Below are 23,363 nucleotides of genomic sequence, written 5' to 3'. Positions count from 1 at the left end.
CACAATCCTGTCAATGGGAGGATGGAGCATCTTTCTTAGTTCACAGGGTAGCACACATTGTCTCCATAAAGACACAAAAACATAATGGGTTACAAAAACTTGGCTACAAAAACTATGCCCTAGGCCTGGGGTCAAGAGGACAGATTTCTAAATCTTGATCCCGAGATATGCTTAAAATGACAGTTGAAAGCCTTTGCAATGCAGGCATGTCTGTCTCTGATTTTGTAACCAACAGGATGACCCACAACACAGGTTTACATGCCCACATCCTGTTGTAGAACAATAGCTACACGCTAAGAGGCATGAGGGAGAGAGGGAGAACCCAACACAAGCTCTAGGACCCTACACGCAAACAGGGGAGCAGCTTGAGTTTACTGTTTGATGAACCAAACGAACTAAGTCTTCCTACATTTCCAGTATCATCATCCAGTGAAGTTTTCAGGTATTTCCAGGAAGTAGCTACAGTTTAAGAATTAGGGATAATTATGAACTTTTAAATACATATAGATACCTGATGGGTAGAGCCTTTTCCCCATGTATTGGATAGCTGAGTGCTACAGCCCAAGGGATGACCAGGAGCTGGTGGCCCATGGCAGCAGCAAGAACATGAGGCACCTCTGAGTGTCCATACACCTGGCCAACAGCCAGGGGCTTGATCAAGCAAAAAGAACACAACTCTTCCCCAAATATGAACTGCCTTACGATAAACCACCTTCGCTCATATGGAGCAGAGAATCTGCTGTCATTCCCACTTGACCCCCGTGACTCGCCATTCTGTCTCACTGAGATTTAAGGATACAATATGAAAGCTGCACTGATGGGAAAGGACATGACTACATTAAAATACAAGGACAAGTAGAGCAAAGGTATGCAAATTACTTATAGAAAATAGTTTAAAAATATTGCCATTGTTTAGGCGTGTAATAAGTGCATTCCTGAAATTTTTTGGAAAAGGAATAATTTTAAACGAACTTTAGAAACAGGTGATTTTAATATATGCTATTAGGAATACAGCATATTTACAAAGTATAGAATCCTTTCATAAAATAATTTATATCAAAATCACTTTCTGTAATCATGGCACAAACCAATCTTTGTTGAGCCCTCTTAAGCTGAGATCATAGATACAGAAATAAGTACCCAGGAGCTGAGACTGGGCTGGCAGAGAGAATGTGGAAAAGACGGCACAGAGGTCAAGCATTGCCACATGTGACCTGGTTTATTTATCTGTGAGGCCCACGAGAGCTACTGAGTTGTGTCCTCTCTGGGGCCTAGTTTGAGCTACCTCCTCTTCCCAAACAAAAACTGCTTTTCTTTTCCAGGTAGCCAACTCTGCCAGTTCTAAGCTTGTCCTCTGTCTCTCTACCCGAGAGCCTGCAGGTCTGAAGCGCCTCTCACAGCCAAAGGTGGGGAAGATGGCTCAGAGCTGATGTGGATCTCAGCCCGGGTGTGTAGGTGTGCCAGAAACCCCTGCAGCCCCTGGGCTGCAGAGATGAAAAGCCAGCCCTGGCCTCAGAACACACCTACCTGGCAAAGTGGCTAACCACACAGATTACTCCGAAGAGAAGGAGCCTAACAGGCTGGCAGAGGGCACAAAAACCGGAGGCTCTGAGAAAGCACACAGACACTCCCCACGACAAATGCACAGCCAGCCTGCATCTCCCAGGGAGGCAGCAGCGGAAGCAGAGAAGGGGAGATGGGCCACACTGTCCAAGCACGGCAGGCCTAGCGGCCCTGAACTCACTGCCGGTGTGTGGAACAGGAAAAGACTTAGGTAATAAATGGCCCTTTGAGTACAGATGACTTCACTTTTCTTTCATTTTGTTGTTTAGATCAGTGGTCCCCAACCTTTTTTTGGGCCATGGACCGGTTTAATGTCAGAAAATATATATTTTCACGGACCGGCCTTTAGGGTGGGACGGATAAATGTATCAGGTGACCGAGACAAGCGTCAAGAGTGAGTCTTAGATGGATGTAACAGATAGAATCTGGTCATTTTTTAAAAATAAAACATCGTTCAGACTTAAATATAAATAAAACAAAAATAATGTAAGTTATTTATTCTTTCTCTGTGGATCGGTACCAAATGGCCCTCGGACCGATACCGGTCCCTGGTCCGGGGGTTGGGGACCACTGGTTTAGATGTTTTCCCCCTCAAGTTTTGTATTTTGTAATGAGGGAAAGGTAAGTACCCACTTAGGGGTAGGTAATGCTCACAAAGATAAACTTGAGGGTGACCTGCTCAAGAAGCCGGGTCCCCAGGACAAATTGTTTTAGGGACCTCAATGACCCAACACCCAAGGTAGTGCTTTACTTCAGTGCTGAAGGCAGAGAAATAAACAAACGTTTAAGCTCAATTTCAGTACCACAGCTGGCCAGCCTCATCAATACCACTGGTCAGTCTTTAAAGCTATTGACTCTGAGCACATGGGTCATTAGAGATGCTTATCACAGGGTGATACAGTATCTGCAATGTGCAGTGCTAGCTTATCCAATAGCTGGTCTACGTATGTGTGTCTAGGGTTTCAGTAAAGCTGGGGTTCATACAAAAAGGTCTTCTGAAAGATTTTTTTAAAGTGTTACATGGACCTCAAGGGGGAAAATATCAGATTTTTGTTTGAACTTATTTCTTAAGTACTTTTGCCTCATATTGTTTTTATTTTTATTACCATCATTTTTTCATTGCTTAGAATTTTTAAAAGGTTTTCTTTTGGCCCTGGGTAGGTAAAAGGAAATTGCACTGCAAAATTCTAGGCCTTTTCTTGGTTTCATCAGCACAGGTCATACCAGCAGGGAGATAGAGCTTCAACCTTCCAGGTGCTTCTTAGGGCTCTGCAGAGAGTTACAACGAAAAGGAAAAAACCCAACTACTAGAGGTCGGGAAGCCATAGAGTAATTTGTTGCTGAACAGCATGGTCACCAGATGTTGGGAAATACTTTCCAACAGTGCAATTAAAGACCACGCATTCTCATCACTGGCTTGAATTTATGTTAGAAGGCAAGAACCCCACCCTCCCTTTCTGGAGTAAGTAAAACCTCTGATCCCTGACAGAGAGAAAACAAAGTTGTACCTTTTATTTATTTATTTGCTGAGATCTATGATACTCAACCACACTCATATGGAATGATCTACATAAATAAAATACTTGAGTGTCAACTGCTCCATTGAACCAACACTCTCCCATGCACACAACACTTAAAATCTTGATAGTACTGTTTGAAGGCTACCCCTCTAAAACCTCAATTATTTGCATAATCGAAGATGATATTTTCCCTTCCCAATGGAACTGTCTTCTTCAATTTCCAGTGTTAGGTTTTCCCAAAGATTCATCTGAAGATCTGTGACCTGACTCTGCAGCAATGATGGATTTATGGCCACAGTTTGTCTTAAAACTTCATAATTATATAACTTTACATCATAACGTAGCAAATGCATATTTTAATATATAGACAGAAAAATGACTTGCATACTTACACAAACCAGAGAAAGAAAAGTTTATTTGAGATGGCAGATTTGGAAAGGCCACCTTGGGCTTGTCCTGGGGTTCAAGAGTAAACATTTTGGAGTTCCCCTAAGTTGTTTACACCACTGTAATAATCTTTGTTCAGAGCAATGACTTATAATCTTAGATTTGTGACAGCCCAGGTATCTCAAGTTATCTCCAGAGGTGTGTAAAACTCTCTCCACCATAAAATGCCAAGTAAAATAATTTAAATTTACTTAAAAAATATGCCACATGCATTTGGGGTCAAGGGAGGGTGGCCTGGAATCAAAAGAACAGTCAAAGTGTTACAAAAACTTAATCCTTGTCAATTTTATACACACACACACACACACACATTTTTTTTTTAAACAGTGACAGAGAGAGAGTCGGAGAGAGGGAGAGATAGGGACAGATAGGGACAGACAGACAGGAACGAAGAGAGATGAGAAGCATCAATCATCAGTTTTTTGTTGCGACACCTTAGTTGTTCATTGATTGCTTTCTCATATGTGCCTTGACCAGGGGGCAACAGCAGACCAAGTAACCCCTTTGCTCAAGCCAGCGACCTTGTGTCCAAGCTGGTGAGCTTTGCTCAAACCAGGTGAGCTCGCGCTCAAGCTGGTGACCTCGGGGTCTCGACCCTGGGTCCTCCGCATCCCAGTCCTATGCTCTATCCACTGCACCACTGCATGATCAGGCTGTCAATTACATTTTAATCTAAACCAACTAATGAATAGATAAAATAAACAAAGGAAACTAAACAAGATGAGACAGTCTCTGCATGTGATTTTGTGACTGTTGGAGACAGGGAAGAAGCTGGTTACTTGGGACACTATTATTGTGGAAAACCCTTTTGACCTCTTTATTTACTAATGATAAAGTTAGTGCTGAATGGCAGTTGCAAACCCAGTTCACAGCTCTTTGTCCACCCACTTGCACTAAGGACAACGATTTTCAACAGGTGTGCTGCAAGAATTTTTAAATCATGGAATACCTGACTACTTAGTCAGGGGCGCTGACCTGTTTTCCCTTAGATTGTTAAAAAAAATGACAACATCCAACACAACAACAACTGTCTGGTGTGAATGAATCAAAATTATAGGTCAGATTGGCAAAAAATATACTATATTTTTTTACATGCCACAGAATTTTAGTAATTAGTTTACATGTACCATGAGATGAAAAAGGTTGAAAATGACTGCATGAAGACACTGGTTCCTTAATGTTGGCTTAGAGTATTCAGTATTAGTTTCTTTAAAATCAACCAACCAACCAACCAACCAACCAATCAAAAAACCAGACACTGGTAGGCAGGCATGGTCATTTAGTTTGATCAGTTTTCTCCTCAGCTTCTCACTAAAATTGTCATCCTGAGATTACTTGGGGGTTACACATCACTGCTCTGCAATATTCAATTCTAATACCCTTGGTCATCACAAGGATAGTAACTAAAAGACTTGAACGTTTGCCATCGGGAAGCGGACTTTTAGTCATTACCTCTTACTATAGCTTCCAAATTTCCAGTAACGCAAGCTTCCAGGTGGCTGCCCTCAGGCTCCATAGCTTCCTGCCTTTGGGACTCCTACATCAATCAGTCATCTGATAAATCTGAAACAAGGATTTCCTCAAGAGGCAAACACATATGCACTATTTAAATTTACACCCACATTTTTTATAAGCCCTAAATTCCACCAAGAAATTCCTTACTAATTTTCATTTAATCCTTCATCCACTCTGTTAATATTGCTTGCCAAGAAGACAGAGCAAAGCTACTTTTAAACTAGGTCTTTTGTATCACACTTCCAAAGTTGTTTGAAAAGATACCTGAAAGGTATAAGAAGAAAAAGAGTATTCTTGCCTTATTTGTAGCAGTAGCACTGGATCCAGGGACCACGGGCACATTCGTCACTTGAACTGAAAGATAATTATTATCTATGAGTGGCCAGGCCCCTTCCACTTTGCATGTCTGGAAGTGATCCTTGAAAGTTCTAAGGTGAGGATCTCCGAACAAGCCACAAAAAAGGTAATTAGGAGGGTTCGGGTCCTCTCCTCTGTGTTCTCTGGCTCCTGCATGGCTGTGATAGTTACAAGGGTCATGAGTTATTTCAGGGTTGGTAGAGGATGTGGGGCCATCCTTGGAACAGTTCCTCTGGCTCATGAGGTCACTGATACCCAACACAGCAGAATGGTATACCAGGTTGCCACGGCAGGCTTTTGAAGTTCGCTGGGTGCAGCCAGCATAGGCACGCAGGGCTTTGCAAAACTCAGAGTCAAAGCCGTCAATGGCAGAGTTCAGGTGTGAAGTCAGGGACACAAAGTCCGTAGTACATTTCTGGATTCGACACTGGGCTGGTTGTTGGCAGTCACCTACGGGAAAGAAGATAAGACCACACATTTTTTTAAATGCTTCATAACTTCCTGAGCTACATGAGAAAATGACATTCTCCTCTGGGGACTGTTTGTTCTATTTCATATACTCCTATTTTAAGAAGGCCTTCAGAAATATGGTTGCATTGTGCTTCTGTGTCTTTCACAAATTAAGCCACTGGGAAAAAAAGTACATGCAATCAGTTAACTTAAAACTTTAAAGCATGGGCCATGGTAAATGAACATGAGCCTAGTGAAGTGTTCTTAGGCTAATAATACAAGAAAATGGTAAATGACATATTTTATCAACTTTGCTATTGTTTATGGATTTTGAAAAAGATTTCTTTGCTCTAAGGCCAAGCCAAAGATGTGAACTCTTTGTTTTGATTCTGAAAACTGCATAAGTAATTTGCTTTGGAAAGCACTGTCTGTGCACAAAACCACAATTACAGCTTCCACAACTCAGGTAGGGGAAACCCCTAAATTATAGCATGATTGGTTAAAACACCTTTACCTGATTCCAGTACAGCTACCAGGAAGAATAACAAGAAAGAAAAATCCAAGCACTACGTTATTCTGTATTTCCTGACAGATGTTTATCAACAAATTGTATAGAGACTGATTTTTACAAAGTGTAAATGTTCTCTTAAAAAAATCAAGTGGCAATTTGACCACGCTATGCATTTACTGCTCCCCTACCATATATCACCTGAGGGGCCCAGCTCCCAAACAGTTCATCTGTAAAAGCACATTAAGCCAAAAATGACACTGAAACCACGCTGTATGTAACACAGATGATTCCAACTATATTTTTTAAAAAACACAACAGAATTCTTACAGTATATATAAATGATTTTTCCCTTAAATCAACAATTCATATAAACTTAATGACTAAAGCAAAGTAATGAAATAATGAAAAACCAAGTATTACTACCTTACTGCATATTTAAAAAGTCAGTTTTCAAATGATGTTTTGTCACTAGCTTCTCACATAAAAATTTATAGAACCTCTCAAAGCACAAAAATCATAAGAATTGTCAATACTAGGCTGGTCATGTGCACTAAATCATTTTTTATTCTGTTCCATAAAGTGGGAACACCAGAATTACTGGAGGGAAAAAAACCTTTATCATCAAATTTTATAGACATGAACTAGGTAACATGTATTTTTGTTACACATTCTTTATATGTCTCTAAACCATCTCTTCAAGTCTAAGGTTCTTCATCTGAGATATAAGGAGGTTGTTCTAAATTGAACTTTGTAACCTTTTTCAGGCATAAAATCTTACAATTCCTATTCTAGGTAAGAGAAACGTCAAGTCAGTGGAGTACTATTAAATATGTAATTATTTAAAGATATGGGCATAATAAACTTCAGGACAATATCAAGATTTAGAACTTCATCCAATAAAGACTTATTAAGAATGATTTTTAAATAAAGATAATTTTAGAAGATATTTTAATCTTTTCAGTAGTAAACTGCTTTTAAATCTAAATTAAATAGCTGGCTTTAGCTGGAGAGAAAAGGGTAGATGACCACTTTTTGAGCTACAAAAAGGGAACAATGTTGTGTGTAGTCTTGATTAGATATTCACTTGAACTTGAATAAAAGAGAAAATTAAAACATTAATCATGAAAACATCTTCATGTGTTTGGCCTATTTTATGTTTTCTCATTGCAAAGTTAACAAAAGCAGCTCTGAAATTTATAGAATTTCTCTCTACGAAGTAGATCAAGTCATTTTCAATTATTTTTACTCAAAAAATCAAAAACAAAAGAATAATAAATGTAGGAATAAAAATAAAATCAATCAACACCCCCCGCCCCAGCTGCCAAAGTCATTAAACCCATTTAACAGATAGGAAAAGTCAGGCAAAGGGATTTTAAGGCCTTGTCCTGGCTGATCGTACACAGTTGGTATAAAGCCCAGGAAATCGTGCCTTTCCTCCAATCCTTTTTCCTTCCCCTCACACACATGACATCTAAATTCCTCTCAAAATGGTACTTGATAGCTTAAAAAAGGACTTAAGTAACTACTGTTTCAATTTTCCTTCCCTTCTAGATCAGATTCACAGCAAGCAGAAAGCAAAGAAACAAAAACCGGGTCAAAATCACTTAGTAACAAACAGCCCTCAGACTACAATTAGATGGCAGCACAAGAACTTTCCGCTAAAATTGCAGTGCCTATTTGTTCTTTTTATGGTCTATAAAATCTATCTGAACATACATTTACTTATAATTATTTCAAATAGTCATAAAATATCAAAAGTCAGAACAGTATGGAAATGCAGATGCAATTGTTTGGGAGGGAAGAGAAGCAGAATTTAGATTCCAGCTCCTTTTCTGTTCCTTCCTTATCCTCTCACCCCCTTCCTTTATTTGTAGCAAGTAGGTGCTGATCCCTCTGAGAAATATCACATAAAACAGAACTCCCTGGGTTCGTTTTGGATCAAGTTTCTAACAGCCTTTTGGAGTAGAGATGATGCGAGGGAGGAAAGCTAACTAGAGAAAAAGTACAGTTTCAGCCCTACTGCAGGCTCCTGTAGAACGACTAATTTGCTTTATACACCCAGAAATCTCCTGGTTTCACGAATTTATAAAGACAATGCACACTTTGCCTGCTACAGGCAGTAAAATAAACCTCCTGTCAAAATGCCAAGACAATGCGGAGCAGAAACAATGTCAAGGATGTAGCCAAGAAGAAAGACCATGAAGTGTGTGAGTAAGCAAGTAACTCCCATATTGGACCTACAGTCAGGAAGTGCAGAGGTTTGTTTAAGAGAAAAAAAAGCAAATAAAAGTACTCTTCATTTCTCAAAAGCAGAATTCAAAACCTGCAGTTACAGATCTCTATCTTTCTGAGTCAGGTCATCTATGATCAATGTGATAGTATTCTCATTCCACTTAACGAAAGTGCTAAAGGATTTTCGGGTCTAGAGCTTTTGTTAAAGATTCAGACCTAAAGACCTCACCATTTAAGATAGTTTTTTCAATGCCAGGACCACACGTGTGAATTTGCAGCACAATCACCAGTTTACAATGAAGGAAGCAAGATATGCTAAGGCTGAATTATGTGAAATGTGGAGCCATATGGGGTTCTAAGGAAAATTATATGGATCCAGGCATAAAACATATGGTAGCCCATCTGCAAAGAGCACTCTGTTAGGCTCCCCACTCTGGGAAACAACTTCTGCATTTCAATAGCATTGCTCTTCAAAGAAATCTCTCAAAAAGAGCCCTCTTCTCTATAACCAGATTAACTGCTCCATTCCAACAAGTTGTCTGCAGAAATCCCTCACCACAGCAACTGGGGGAAGAATTTGGTGACTTTAGTGAGGGGACACTAAGACACAGAAGAGTTTCATATTCCAAGTTCTTGAACTAAGGCACCTTAATTTTCTAAACCTTTAAAACAATTTCTTAGGTCTTTCAAGGGCCAGCAAAGAAATCTTCAAGAACCACATTCCAATCTTGTCATGGGACCCCACGGCAACTACAGGAAACAATACCCAAGCAGTCTAGAGGAACACAGTCCTGCCTAGCAGTTCAATTTCCATTTCAAGAAATTTACCCTTGGACATTATGGACACATTATTCACACAAAACAATCCCAAATATATCTTTTCACAAGTCATAAAAAATTCTCCATGTAACCGAAAGCAGACTAACTTTCTAAGGCTTTAAGTCACTAACTGAAAGCCTGAATCATTCTAAATCTAGCCAGTACGCTCTTTATTAAGACCCCAGTTTACATTTTCCCAAGTGACAGTGTTAAAATGCAGCTGTCACATCACAATGCTGTTACACAAAGTAAATGAAGCCTTCTCCTCAAATGCCACGTTTCCCCCCCATTAATTAAAGACCTCCCAGATTTTTAGCACGGACTGGTATGAATGACAAATGAAAATTACTCCTCACATCTGGAGGCATTCAAGTTTAGGATTCTCCAAGGCAAAGCATTGTGACTGCTGTCATACACATACAGGACAAAATGATCTGGGAGGAAATTTATCTAACTCTGTAGTTCTCAAACTAAAAGATAATTTATCTTTCAAGTTGGGATTTAAAAAAAACCCTTTGTCTAGACAAACTCCTAGAAGTGGTCTTGTTTGTAAAAAGCATCCTAGATCACCCTCTCCCAGCTTTACTGAGATAGTAAACTTGCCATTTAACACTGTTAATGAAAGTATTTTAAACAACAAAATAGTGTCACAGGCTAGAAGGTTCATTTTCAGGCTTACTTCGCTAAGAACAGTTTGCTACTTCCATAGGGGAAGCACCGACACCCAGAAAGTTGAGTATCTGTCAACCCCTCCTGGAACACGCGGCTAGCCACAAAGCATGAGTTTTCCCAAAGAGACTGAAAGCTAGAAAACAGCTTTCGCAAATACGAAAGAAATTCCTGTTTAAGGATAAGGAAGGTTAATTAAAGGAAGGTTAAGTTACTTCGTAGTTAACCTTCTAGTTTACAAACTCTGGTGAAAATCTTTCCATCTGGTGCGATTTCTACGCCTCGCCGCCACCCCCAACTCCGGAGCAGCAGCACAAGGCTCCTTGTCTCTCTTCCGAGGCGGCGGCGGCGGAAACCTGATCTCAGCCTGACTTGCAGTAAACACCGATGCGGGGAGCAGTACCGCACTGGGAACGTTTGTCTCGGGCGCGCAGCCCCCTGCATCTCCGCCCCCCTAAATCTCTGATAAGCGGCTGTTGGGGGGGGGGGGATTGATCAACGGTCTGAGCAGAAGGCGGGGAAGGCCAGAGGGAGGGAGGGGGAGAGGCCTCTCCGCGTCCGGGGCGCGCCCCACTGTCGGCGGGTGTGTTCCCGCTGCTGCGCCGCGAGCCCGGCTAAGGTGCAAGTCAAGGGCTCCAGAGACCTTTCCCGTCGAGCCACACCGCCCTCCCGCCCGGTTAGAGCCTTGGGAACCGGGGTGTCTGGGAACAAAGCACTCGGCCCTGGGGCTGGCCCCTTCGCGCACGCGCCTCGTACCTGCGTGGAGCAGCCCGAGGCTGAGCAGCAGCAGCAACAGCAGCGCCAGGGGAGGCGGGCAGAGCCGGGGGCGGCGGCGCTGCTCAGCCCCGGAGACGGTGGCGGAGGCGTCGGCGGCGGCGCAGGAAAGTGCTGCTCTCAAGCCCATGCCCGTCCATGCAGGTCTCGTGGGCTCCGGCGAGGGCGGCGGCGCGGGCGCCGTGGCGGGTCCGGGGCCGTGGCTGCGGCATGGGCCGGGGGACGCGCCTCGCTTCCTCTTCTTCCTCCTTCAGGCCCGCACCGGAGATGGGCCGCCGCCACCGCCGCAGCGAACAGCGTGCCGCGGGCGGAGCGAGCCGGCAGCGACGGCAGCGGGGTGAGGCGGCATCGCAGTGGCCGGAGGCGGCGAGCGGAAGAGAGAGGGAGGGAGAGAAGACACAAAGACTGTGAGCGAGTGCCGACTCCTGCCCCAAGCGCGCGGGCGCCCTGGCCCCGGCCAGCGTGGGCTCTGCGGGTGTGGACCCAGCTGTACCGAGCAGCGGCCCGCCGCCCGGATATCTGCACAGCGGCCTCCGGGTCAGTCAATCTCAGCTCCGCACTGCCGCCCCGCCCGCCCTTCGCCCGCCAATCCGCGTTGTCCCCACCCCCCGCCCTCCCGCTCCATTGGCTGTGAGCGTGAGTCCGCTGGGCTCAACCCGGCACTCGCAGGGCCCAAAATGCCCCCCCCCCTCCCCGCGCCTTCTTCTGCCTCCTGCCCCCTCTGCGTGTTCAGTGTAATTCGAGTTCCGTGTCCGCCTGCTGCAGGTCCTGTCTGCAGCGCCGGAGCCCAGCCTCTCTCTTGCTCTCTTTTCTCCCATCCACCCGCGATTTACTGTTTCCTTGAGCCAAACAGAAACAGGCGATGGCCACGGTCTCTGGCCGGCGTTACAAAGGAACCGGCCGTTGGCCTTCCCTTGAATTAATGTTTATGGGTTCAACTTTTCATCCAAGTCTTTTTTGTTTACTTTTTGTTATCACCCCACTCTGTCCTTCCACCTCCAGCTTGGTCTCCGGCTCTTCGGAGGAAGCCGGGCTTTTACCCTGCGGCAAGTCCCATCACATCTGCAGAACTTATCGCGGACGTTTGGTAAAGCTAGTATCCAGCCACTTTGGGAATCAGACTGGGATTCAGAATGTGGTCCGGAGCAGATCAGATGGGCTGGGAAGGTATTTGCCAGCTCCCGGCGGAATTCAAAGGCAGCTGTGCGAGGCTCTGGCGTTCTTGTTCCTTTGACATTTCCCTTCCGGAAAGCAGCCAGGAGGGGTCTGAGAGTGGGAGAACTTCAGCGTGTTCGGTTACAGTGTAATTAGATTAATGAGGATAGTCAGCTTTTAACGCAGTGTAGAGTAATTATGCCATGATTTGTTGTTGCTCAGAGGCTTTTCCACAAATTTTCATAGTCTAATAGCAGATTAATTCAATGACTGGTCAGTTTCTACTTTTGTGATTGGATGGATCCAAAAAACAAGGGGAAAAACTAATTGTCAGAAAAAAGGTTGATAATAGGTTCCAATTTGTTATCAGTAGGTGTGAAGCGGTATCTAATCTCTAAAATGGCCTCAAAGGCTGGGAGCCACTTCAGACTGCCCTCGCCTTTGCCGCTCCTCAAATAGCTCAACGTTACCATTTTAAGTTCACTTATAGTATATCCAAATCGCAATAGGCAACTCTACTCGCTACATTACTCAGAATCTCTAATTAGGAATTTCGTTATCAACCACGGCACGTAAATATTCCACATGTTACAATGTGCTAATCAATGGACCAGGATAATTGAGGGCAAATCTTCTATCACTCCATTTTACTTAATAGAAACACTATAGATTTTACAAACCACTAGATCCCTAATGAAGGATGCCTATATTTTTACTGTAACTTTTCATTACTTATCACATACTATGATTTGGTAAACACACCTTCCACTGCCCATATGTTCCAAGCCTTGCATACATCCATAATATGCTTAATAATAGCTACAGCGTTGCCTGGAGAAATGACTTTTTTGAGGGGGTTATCAGATAGATTTTTGGATAATACTGTGGACGAAAAATTTACTCTCTTGCAATTACGACATATTATCAATGAAATAAAGTTAATGAACTATTGGTAAACGTCTTTTAAAAGTAATCAAATGTGAACTTTTTCAAAGTATTCTGCTAACAAAGACCAAAAGTAAAATGCTTCTTTTTCTTTAACCCGATTTAATTCCACCGCTATGAGAGAACCGTCTCATTTAATTGAACATACTTAAAAACACACAAGCAAGGTATAAGGATAACATTCAGTTTAGTTTGTGTTTTCCGTGACTTTCTTTGATTTTTTTCCTTCCTCGTCTTCTCCCCACACCCCTCCCCCATCCTGTTAAGTACACGGGTGCTCTCTATTTTCTTATCAATAGAGGGCGCCCTCCAGTCACTGCGAATCCTGGTGTGAAATGGAACTGCTCTAGAGGAAAAACTTCATTTCTTCAAAGGAGCTTTATTGCTCCTCTGTTGTAAAATTTGACAAGCTCAAGATTTATAAGCCTAACAATTCACTTTTTATTGCTGCATAAGTGTTCAGTTGGCTAAAGGAAAATGTTAATTTTCACAATTAAAGCACAAGTTGGTTCCTATTTTCAAGATTTTAGGTCAGTTGACACACTTGCTGGGTAAATTCGGACTGCTAGCAAGATCCTGAATCCGCTTGGAAGCAAGAATGTGGTGAATGGTCGTTTATAGATCATCCACTCCTCCAGCTCCTATGCTGCAAGTTAAGCAGGATTTTAAGACTCCACAAAGAAAGCTGAGGAGGAGCTGGGACACAAACATAAAATCGATGACTTATAAAAGTTTTGCATTTTAATAAGAAAAAATATCATGAAGTGACAGCTTGTACAACCTACATACACACTGTTTCTTGCTACTTGTACTCTTTCTCCTTTCATCTTTGTTTTCAAGAAGGAAAGATGAGGCCAGAACAGTACAATTAGAGGACTCAGCAAAGCAATGGTATGAATGTGCAATGGATAGAATAAACACATGCCAACATTTATGGATTCTAAACAAGATGCGGTTTCTTTTCCTGTCCCCTCAATACATTTTCATTTCCAGAATTATAATACGAGGGTCTCTATCTGTTTAACAGATCAACTAGGACAGAGGACCCAGAAATCTGTGCTGGGGTTGCGGTTTGTGCAACCCATTCTAAGTAAGAGCTCCCTCGTCGCTCTCGAGTGCACAGTGTACGAAAAACGGGCTGAAATAGTCCGGGAGTCGGACAGCCTAGATGCAAGCAGCTCCTGGATTGTACTTACATCATTCTTAACCTTTCCGCTCCTGGAGGGGGCTTGGCGGGATCAGGGGGCCGCCGAGCTCCGGAACACGCAGGACCTGGGTGTGAGAGAAGAGCCCCAGAGCCCAGCGTGAGCGCTGCGCCCCCGGAATGAGAGGGCCCCGGGCGTGCGGGAGGATCATCACCCGAGCATACACAGCAGGCCCCGGCGATCCCTGCGGGTTCCGCTGCGGCTCGTACTGCTCAAAGCGGCAGGTGCAAAAAGCATTTGGGAGCCCCTTGCCAGCGCGCGGAGGTAATGCGCTTCCTGTCCATTTATCTCAGGAAACAAGCGCAGCCTTCCCTTCGAAACAAAATTAACCTCTCATTAGCCAGCCACTCATTCCCGAAAAGGCCTTAAAAGCTTTACCAGCTTGCTAATGTATTTAGGCTTTTCTTCAGGCAAATGCAACCGCCGACCTCCCTGCAGCCTCAAGTCTAGGAAACTCTGGCCAACTCGGATCCCTGTTTGTAGTACTGGGCAGACCCTGAACGGACTTCATGCCACAAGCAGCCAAAACAAGTTCCTGCTCCTCATATGAAAACCCCAGCTCCCCCGTCCTCAAGGGGAGGAAATTCCATGCCAGTTGTCCCCAGGTCGTGGTTGCTGACTGCTCTTAGGAGCGCCAGCCCTGTCCCCACTGATTCAGGGCATTGGGGGTAGTGTAAGCTAGTATCTAGCAGACTTTACTGGTGGAGAATTAGACGCGGTTCTAGATCTGCAAGTGGCAAAGAGGGGCCTTTTGGAGCAGCTGGGTTTTTCTCACCCTGGCCCCCTGCCGTCCAGAGGCTGGCAGATTTATACCACACAGGTGGACTGAGACCTAAACAAAACAGTCCCTGCCGTTGCCTGCCGCTTGCCCCCCATGTCCCCCTGGCCCACCGCAAACTTCAACAAAATAAACAACTCACCACAGGCATTCCCTTGTCTGCAGCGCGACGCTTGCCAGCTGGGAAAATAAGCCGCAAGCCACGCGGCTGGGGCGCAGAGGGAGGGCAGCCCGGCGCCCGCCTCTCCGCTCCAGGTGGGGGCAGCGGTACTCCGGAGCTGGAGGGAGTCGCCGCCTTGGAGGCCGCTCTCCCCACTCCCCAACGCGACGGGAGGCGAGGGGCTGTACCCTTCCAGCCAGCGCGAACTCTCTGCCACCTAGGGGAGGGGGCGGGGAGGCAAACCCTTCAATTCCATCCTGCTTTCTCTCCCTTCCAGTGGCAAAGACCAAATCTAGGAGACTCCACCCCATCCCTCCAGCACCATACCGCCACCTGCCGGCACTACCCGGATCTTTCCAGCGCGGCTAGAGAGTGGCGAGTAACGGCGTTCCAGAGCCCCAGCCTCCAAGTACCGGCTCAGGATTCTCTCACCACCCCTTCACCCCACCAAGTCCTACACAAAGACGCTTTTCACATTACCAGCGCCACCCTCCGCGCCGCCCTTCAGGCTGCCCCGTTGCCTATGCCCACCCGCGGCACCACGAATTCCCGGTTGGTGATCGTGCCAGCCGTGGCTGTCGCCGGGGCAGGAAGGCAGCGGACGCACGCAGACTAGACTCACTCCGCGCGTCAGTACAGGCACAGTACGATTCCCTGCCCCCTTTCCATCACTTTCTCTGGCCATCCAGCAGCAGCTACACGCGCACTCCTTCTCCATAAATTATCTTTGAGGGTTCTTCCAAGTGTGTTTACATGGGGGTGGGTGGGTGGCAGGAATGGTCTTCTGGACTTCCACTGAAATAAGGAATCTAGCGATCTTTCCTGTCCACCTAAGGTGCCAATGTGGTTTGAGTTTTTACACTTTTACAAATCCCAGGACAATGATTTGGGAATTATGAGGGGTCTAGAGAGGATTGAAAGACACCTAAGACACAGGTGAGGAAATGTGTTATAAAGAACAAGTCCACAAAATATTCGAGGAACGATAATCACCTGGATAAAAGTAGAAGGCGTGGAGGACGAAAGGAAAAAGGATTAGTTTTCTTTCCTAGGCTGATCCTCCAAAGTTGAAAATAAACACCCTAGGCATTCAGCGGTAGCTATTGTTCCGTGCGTACATCGCCGGGGACCAGCAGGCCGCTTCTCTTTATCCAGGCCAATGTGCAAGCACTTTGATGTAGGTATTTCACTTTTTGCCATCTTTGGAGTATCTCCTGACCCTCTCCAGCTTTTTTCTTTGCTTTCCGTCCCTCTCACTCTTCCTTATAGTTTCTTGGCCCAACGCTAGAGGCAGCATAGGGCAGTGTAGAGAGGATAGTGGGACTCCAGCGAGGGCTTAGGCAACTGATTTAACGTAGTTGGACCTTGAAGTCACTAACAAAACCAAGTGTGTTAGGGGCAATGCTGAGGTTCCTCCCGGTTCTGAAATTCTATGACAAGGGACGCCTCCCCGCACCCTTTGGAAATTTCCTTTTAAACTGTTTTCCCATTTGCTTTATCTTCTCCAAGTGCCAATCAAATTGAAAAAAAAAATACTGGGGATGTTTTGGGACTAATGTTAGATATGTTGAAAAATGCTTTTCGCTACTGAGAATTAAAAAAATAAAACCCCTCAGCTCCTGGTCCACAGGAACAAGGGACTGTAATGTCCCCACTTGCTTTGCCTTTGAAAAGCCACCCCATCAATCTCCAGAGCAGCACTTTGATTTAGAACCTAAAGGCAATCTCTTGTTTTTCTTTTCCCTTTCACCAACATAAAGCCAAGCTGCCACATAAAATAATGATGAGCAAGAGTTCAAAGCAAGCCTAGAGAGCCAGCCTGGAGGATGTTTTCTGATGCAGCCTGGTTCCTTCGCCACTCCAGGGCTAAGCTGGCTTTGGACAGAACATAACTAGCAGGCAAAAGATACCAGAACCTCCCATGTCCCCACCCCTTCCCGTAAAAATGGGCAGTGGAACCTGGATGATATCTTTTCAGTCATCATGTAAATGAATTAATTCAATATTTTTAATATTTTCTTAGCATTATGATACTTTCCAGGATTTAGTTAACTATTTATAATACTTTAGAAGCTTGAGCTTTATTTCTTCCTATAGATAACATTCACTGTTTTTTGTGGCATCTTTTCTGCAACCAAGACAAAAAAGGTCGATATTTCATAATGAAGTATGAATTTTTAAGCTACAAATCTCTTAGTTCTTCAATTTCAAGAAAATAATTTTAGAAATGTTTAGTTTTTATAGCAATGCACCCTTTAAAAAATTGCCCTTTACAGGGAATTCTTAAGTATACTTTCGTTGGGGAAAAAATGTTTCTTCAAACCATAGTAGGGAGAAATACATATTTTGAGCTAGTCTAATTATGTTGTTTTCATTTGTATCAATCTGTAATCCCCCACCCCCCCGCCACACACACTACACCATTGATATATGCTAAAAATGTTTATATTAGGCCCTAGATGTTCCATTTGTAAAAATGTGTGGCTAATATTTTCCTCCCAAAATTCTTTGTCTTGCTCAATGCTTCATAACTTCTTCTCTTATCTCATTTTTATCTTTCTTTTTTTTTTTCACACCAACCAAAATAAACCGAAGATGGGGATAGAAAAAGAACAAGAAATCACTTTTCAGTATAACTGACTTCACATTTCTCTGTTGACTGCAAAGAAACCTTCTGATTATACAATGTGTCTTCACACCATCTTCTGATTTTCCACTCAAAGGTGAAAGAACTTGAGCTATTAAAATGTTTAGCTAAGCCCTGGCTGGTTGGCTCAGCGGTAGAGCGTCGGCCTGGCGTGCGGGGGACCCAGGTTCGATTCCCGGCCAGGGCACATAGGAGAAGCGCCCATTTGCTTCTCTACCCCCCCCCCCCCCTTCCTCTTTGTCTCTCTCTTCCCCTCCCTGCAGCCAAGGCTCCATTGGAGCAAAGATGGCCCGGGCGCTGGGGATGGTTCCTTGGCCTCTGCCCCAGGTGCTAGAGTGGCTCTGCTCGCGGCAGAGCGACGCCCCCGGAGGGGCAGAGCATCGCCCCCTGGTGGGCAGAGCTTCGCCCCTGGTGGGCGTGCTGGGTGGATCCTGGTCGGGCGCATGCGGGACTCTGTCTGTCTCTCCCCGTTTCCAGTTTCAGAAAAATACAAAAAAAAAAAAAATGTTTAGCTAATGTATACATCCAACTCTCCAGTTGTCAAGGTCATAGTTTGCTACTTAAAAAAGTATTTTATAAATTATTTATTGATTTGAAGAGAGAGAGAGAGGAAGAAAGAGAGAGAGAAACATTGATTTGTTGCTCTTAGTTGTACATTTATTGGTTGCTTCCTGTATGTGCCCTGACGGGACTGCAACCTTGGCATGTCAGGAGAACACTTTAAGCACCAGAGCACTGGGCCACGGCAGTTTGCTACTTTTCTTTGCATTGCTTTTTTCCCCTCCTCGCTGATTGATTGAGAGAGAGAAAGAAGCACCAACTCGTTGCTCTATTTCAGGGGTCCCCAAACTTTTTACACAGGGGGCCAGTTCACTGTCCCTCAGACCATTGGAGGGCCGGACTATAAAAAAAACTATGAACAAATCCCTATGCACACTGCACATATCTTATTTTAAAGTAAAAAAAAAACAACAAAAAAAAAACGGGAACAAATATAATATTTAAAATAAAGAACAAGTAAATTTAAATCAACAAACTGACCAGTATTTTAATGGGAACTATGCTCCTCTCACTGACCACCAATGAAAGAGGTGCCCCTTCCGGAAGTGCGGCGGGGGCCGGATAAATGGCCTCAGGGGGCCACATGTGGCCCGCGGGCCCGTAGTTTAGGGACCCCTGCTCTATTTAGTTGTACCATTTTTTTTAGTTGTGTACTCACTGATTGCTTCTCATACGTGCCCTGACCAGGTATGAAACCTGTGACCTCTGTGTACCAGGAAGATGCTTTATCCACTAAACCACCTACCAGGGCTGTTTGCTTACTTTTGATGTTTCTAAGTTTCTCCTTTTGTAAATTGGGGGTGTCAACTAAATTATTAAGCAGCATATGGATTCATTTTCTAGTATTTTTTATTTTGATTTTTTTGCATGTTCTGTTAAAATTCTTCTCTACTTTCAGATTGATACCCGATTTAATAATTCCTTTATGTATTCATAATGTCTGAAAATTATTATTGCTAACAAAATACACTATTTTAACTATTAGTAGTACTGATTATAAGGTTATTAAGGAATGAAATCTTTATAAAATAAGTAAAATAGCTGTCTTGAACCATTAGTTCATATGGTGATAAAGGTAAAGAATTCTGGTAAAATGTGCATTTTAAAAATGATACCTCTGGACACATAGCTAATAGCAAGGACAATTTTAAAAAAGAATATTTTTTAGAAAATGAAAACTATTATATTTTATCAGCAATGAAAGCCTGATGTTATAGAGAAATCCTGCAATTCCAAAATATTCCTATGTGTGTACACAATAAAATAGGTAAATAAATGCATATTATATTAATAAAGCCAATATGAAAAAATATGTGATAAAAAGGAAAAGAGATAATAATCTCCTTGATGTGCCAGAGGAAAAGCTATTGTTTTGTCTGCTTGCTATTAGAAAAGCTATTGTCATGAATCTTTTAGCCATTTAGGACAGTATAAAATAGTAGAACACGCCTTTTTCCCTATTGTATTTGCTATTTCAGTTGCAGTCATTGTAGACACACACACACACATGCACACAGACACACACTATCTTTTTTAGATCTTGTTATAGAAGTTTTAAGAGGCAAAATATATCCCCCTGGCGCAGTGGATAAAGCATTGACCTGGAAATGCTGAGGTCGCCGGTTCGAAACCCTGGGTTTGCCTGGTCAAGGCACATATGGGAGTTGATGCTTCCAGCTCCTCCCCCACTTCTCTCTCTCTCTCTCTCTCTCTCTCTCTCCCTCCCTCCCTCCCTCCCTCCCTCTCCTCTCTAAAATAAAAAAAATAAAAAAAATAAAAAAAAATATCCCTAAAATAGTCACTTTTTTACATTGCATTTGCTCTATAAAAATAAACTTAAGAAACTGAAAAAGAACCTTTTTAGAGAGATAAATAACCATGAAGTTACTCTTCTGTGAAACAATTTAGACCTACCATAGTAATTTATAGTTTCTCTTGGAGGCAAAAACTCTATCCCCGTACTCATTTGTATACACAGAGGCAAGAACATTATTAAAACATGACAGAATGGAATACACTACAATCTCTAAAATTCCACAAAATCTAAGCTATTTGGGAAGTTGGATACCCTCAATTTTAATAGCAAATACTACCAATTAAAAATTTAAATAGTAAAACAATTAGGTGAATTCTAATATATAAATGATATGTTTATATCTTAGCAATATTAGAGAAAATTCCAAGGAGATATACTTTAACTCATTTTAATAAAGTGAAATAATGAGATTAAAGAAACCAGTGTTCAAATAAGCACAGTTACAAAAATAAAAAGTATTTTATTTTTCTTCTCGTGTTTTCTCATCCTATCATTTCGAATTGCCCAAGCCACATACAGAGGCCCAGGGAGTGTTTATGCCAGAAGCAAGTTGAAATTCCAGCCTGAAGATGAACCCAGAGATGAAAACAGTTCATGTTCATCAGAAGTTTGAATGAAACAAATGTGGCTGAATTTAAGAGTGGGGCTTTTTTTCAGAAGAAGAGTAACATAGTGTATTAAAAAAGGATTCTCAGAGGCTAGGCTCTCGCGGTGGAGTTGTTAATGTGCTCTTCAGCTGTCCCAGCTGGGACTGTCCGTCAACAAAGAATGTGAGGAATGCATGACTGGTGCAGGGCTCTATGTGAAATAGATGAAGCTTCCTTTTCCCTTGTCCCATGTGGGGGGCCCCCTGAGGGAGATGGAGGTGCACAACCCCCAGACCTCCCGGTAAGCAGTCAGCATCCAAGATGCTTGCTTGTTGACAGAAAGGATCTGATATTGACCCATTCTAGAATCTTTTCGTTTAATTCTTTTGTTAAGCAAATTTTTGTGCACCCTCCACTGAGCCTTGCAGTCTCTAAGTCCTGGGGATACTGTTGTAAACAGTTCAGAAAAACACTCTTCAGAATGTACATACTAGTGGTAGGAAAATAAATAGGTGGACAAGTCAATAAACAAAGTAACTATAATAATGGTATAAAGTTTAAGGCATAGGGGCTCATGGTAGTGAAAAACAAACAAGAAAAAAGCATTAATGGGGAGGCCTTTCCGAGATAGCATGCTAAGGCCTGTGAAATGGGGTAAGGGCTGCAGGCAGAGGTAAAGGTCTCAAGGTATTGTCAACAGTTCAGAAGATAATATAACAAAATCAATGAATCACTTAAGTAATAATTGGTAAAAAATATATTGTGCATATACCAGAAAGACAGAAAACCAGGAACACTCAAAAAAACCTGAAAGGAATTGAGACTCAGAGGTATACTGTCATAAAGCAGCTTATATAGTATGAAAGCAGTGACTGTTTATTCTTCACAGTGATTGGTTACAATATTAGAATTTTCTTACATGAAAGAGAATTGGTTAGTGGTTACCTTGTGTCAATTTTGGGGAACAATTTAAATTTCTGCTTATGATTTTCAGAGGTATAAGCAAGAAATGACTCAGGTCAGGTTAGCTTCCCTTGTCTTCCAAAATAAGTTAGATTAAGCTTTGCTTGTATGACTAAACTCTTTTCGTTTTTTTTTCTGCTTGGGGAATTTTCAAGTCTGGTCTCCATTTGTGATTGTTTTTAATAATATGAACAATATTTGAGTGTTCAAGGAACAGAAAAAATTGGCCCTGGACAGTTGGCTCTGTAGTAGAGCATCAGCCCAGCTTGTGAACATCCCAGGTTCAATTCCTGGTCAGGGCACACAGGAGAAGCAACCATCTGCTTCTGCATCCCTCCTCCACCTCTCTTTCTCTCTCTCTTCTCCTCCCACAGCTATGGGGTGATGGCACAAATGATTCAAGCAAGTTGGCCCCGGGTGCTGAGGATGGCTCCATGGCTTTGCCTCAGGTGCTGAAATAGCTCAGTTGCCGAGCAACAGAGTAGGGACCCCAGATGCGCAGAGCATACCCATATAAGGGGCTTGCTGGGTGGATCCTAGTCGGGCACGTGTGGGGGTCTGTCTCTCAGCCTCCCTACCTCTCACATAAAAAAAGATGTTGTGGCAGAAAGCACCTTCTGTGAGCATTTTTAGCAAGCTAAGGCAGAGTTCTTTAATTCCCACTTGGTGTTTGAATAAAGGAGATTTCTTGGTTGTTCCCAAACCTCTGGAAGGCAAGAAAAAGAAGTAGCATTCATTTAATTACTATTAGGAGCAACACCTGGTGTCTCTCTGGGGAGTAGTGGGAAGAAAATTTAACTGTACCCTCACAATTTTCTCTAAAGCACAGATCATAGTTCTCTTTTTATAAAGGCCGAAATTTAGGTTGAAAGATTTTAAAACCTGATCAAAGTTACATAAAAGATGGCTGGTACAGGACTTGAACTGAGTCTTTCTGATTCTAAAGTCCAGTTGTTCCTTAGACTTCACTGCTCCATATTATTTATTATAAAGTTCTGGAATTAGAATACAGAGATTCACCATAAAGGTTTTGAGTCACTGATAAATAAAATGAGTGTAATAGAGGAATTCAAAATGAACTAGTTGTGAAAGAAATACTTAAGAATTACTTTTAGAAAATTTAAGTTAAATCTGTGGTCCTCTTCTAGCCTAATCAAGACTCTATCCTCAATAGTACAGAGAGCTGAAGAGTCTTATTTCCTACTTACATTCTGGGCTTCACTGAGATGGTGACATCTGAACAAACACTTGACGGAGTTGAGTGACCTATGGAGCTCTCGGAAGGAAGGGAGTTCAAGGAAAAGGCAGCAGTCAGTACAAAGATCCCGAGGTGGGAGTGTGATTGGCAAATCCAAGAAGGAGAAAGAGGCCGGGTTTGTCAGAACAGAGTGACCAGAGGGAGGGGCAGGTTGTAGGAGTTTAGAGACATTATGAGGGTCCAGATCACAGAGAACTTAAAGGCCATTTTAAGGATTTTTACTGATTTTAGGAACCTTTGGAGAATTTTGTTTAAAAAGTTTTTTTTTTTTAATTTAGAAAAATAAATTTAACAGGGTGACATGGTGTTCCTCAAAAAACTAAGAATAGAACTACCATATGATCCAGTGATCCCTCTACTGGGTATCTATCCAAAAAACTTGAAAATTTTGGTATGTAAAGACACTTTGGAGAATTTTGAGCAGAGGAGTG

The 23,363-nt window shown here is 43.0% G+C and overlaps 1 protein-coding gene across 2 annotated transcripts in view; it reads right to left on the bottom strand.

Annotated features, from left to right (window-relative positions):
• The window catches only part of RGMB (repulsive guidance molecule BMP co-receptor b), a 29,040-nt gene extending 13,683 nt beyond the window's left edge, over positions 1–15,357 (bottom strand). The window contains exons 1-4 of one of the 2 annotated variants that reach the window (XM_066381897.1): positions 15,083–15,210; positions 14,154–14,229; positions 10,840–11,105; positions 5,344–5,852 (exon numbers count right to left, since the gene is read on the bottom strand). In XM_066381897.1, coding sequence (XP_066237994.1) covers positions 5,344–5,852; positions 10,840–11,105; positions 14,154–14,158 — 780 coding nt within the window. In that variant the 5' untranslated portion in view covers positions 14,159–14,229; positions 15,083–15,210. Of the gene's footprint in view, positions 1–5,343; positions 5,853–10,839; positions 11,106–14,153; positions 14,230–15,082 lie in introns of both variants that reach the window. The other variant, XM_066381898.1, reaches the window with a different exon arrangement.
• Between the last annotated feature and the right edge of the window lie 8,006 nt (positions 15,358–23,363).

Source organism: Saccopteryx leptura, chromosome 4 (assembly GCF_036850995.1).
Source record: "Saccopteryx leptura isolate mSacLep1 chromosome 4, mSacLep1_pri_phased_curated, whole genome shotgun sequence".
NCBI lineage: Eukaryota > Metazoa > Chordata > Mammalia > Chiroptera > Emballonuridae > Saccopteryx > Saccopteryx leptura.
The sequence above is the reverse complement of the archived record's forward strand: the minus strand, read 5'-3'. Positions and strand labels throughout refer to the sequence as shown.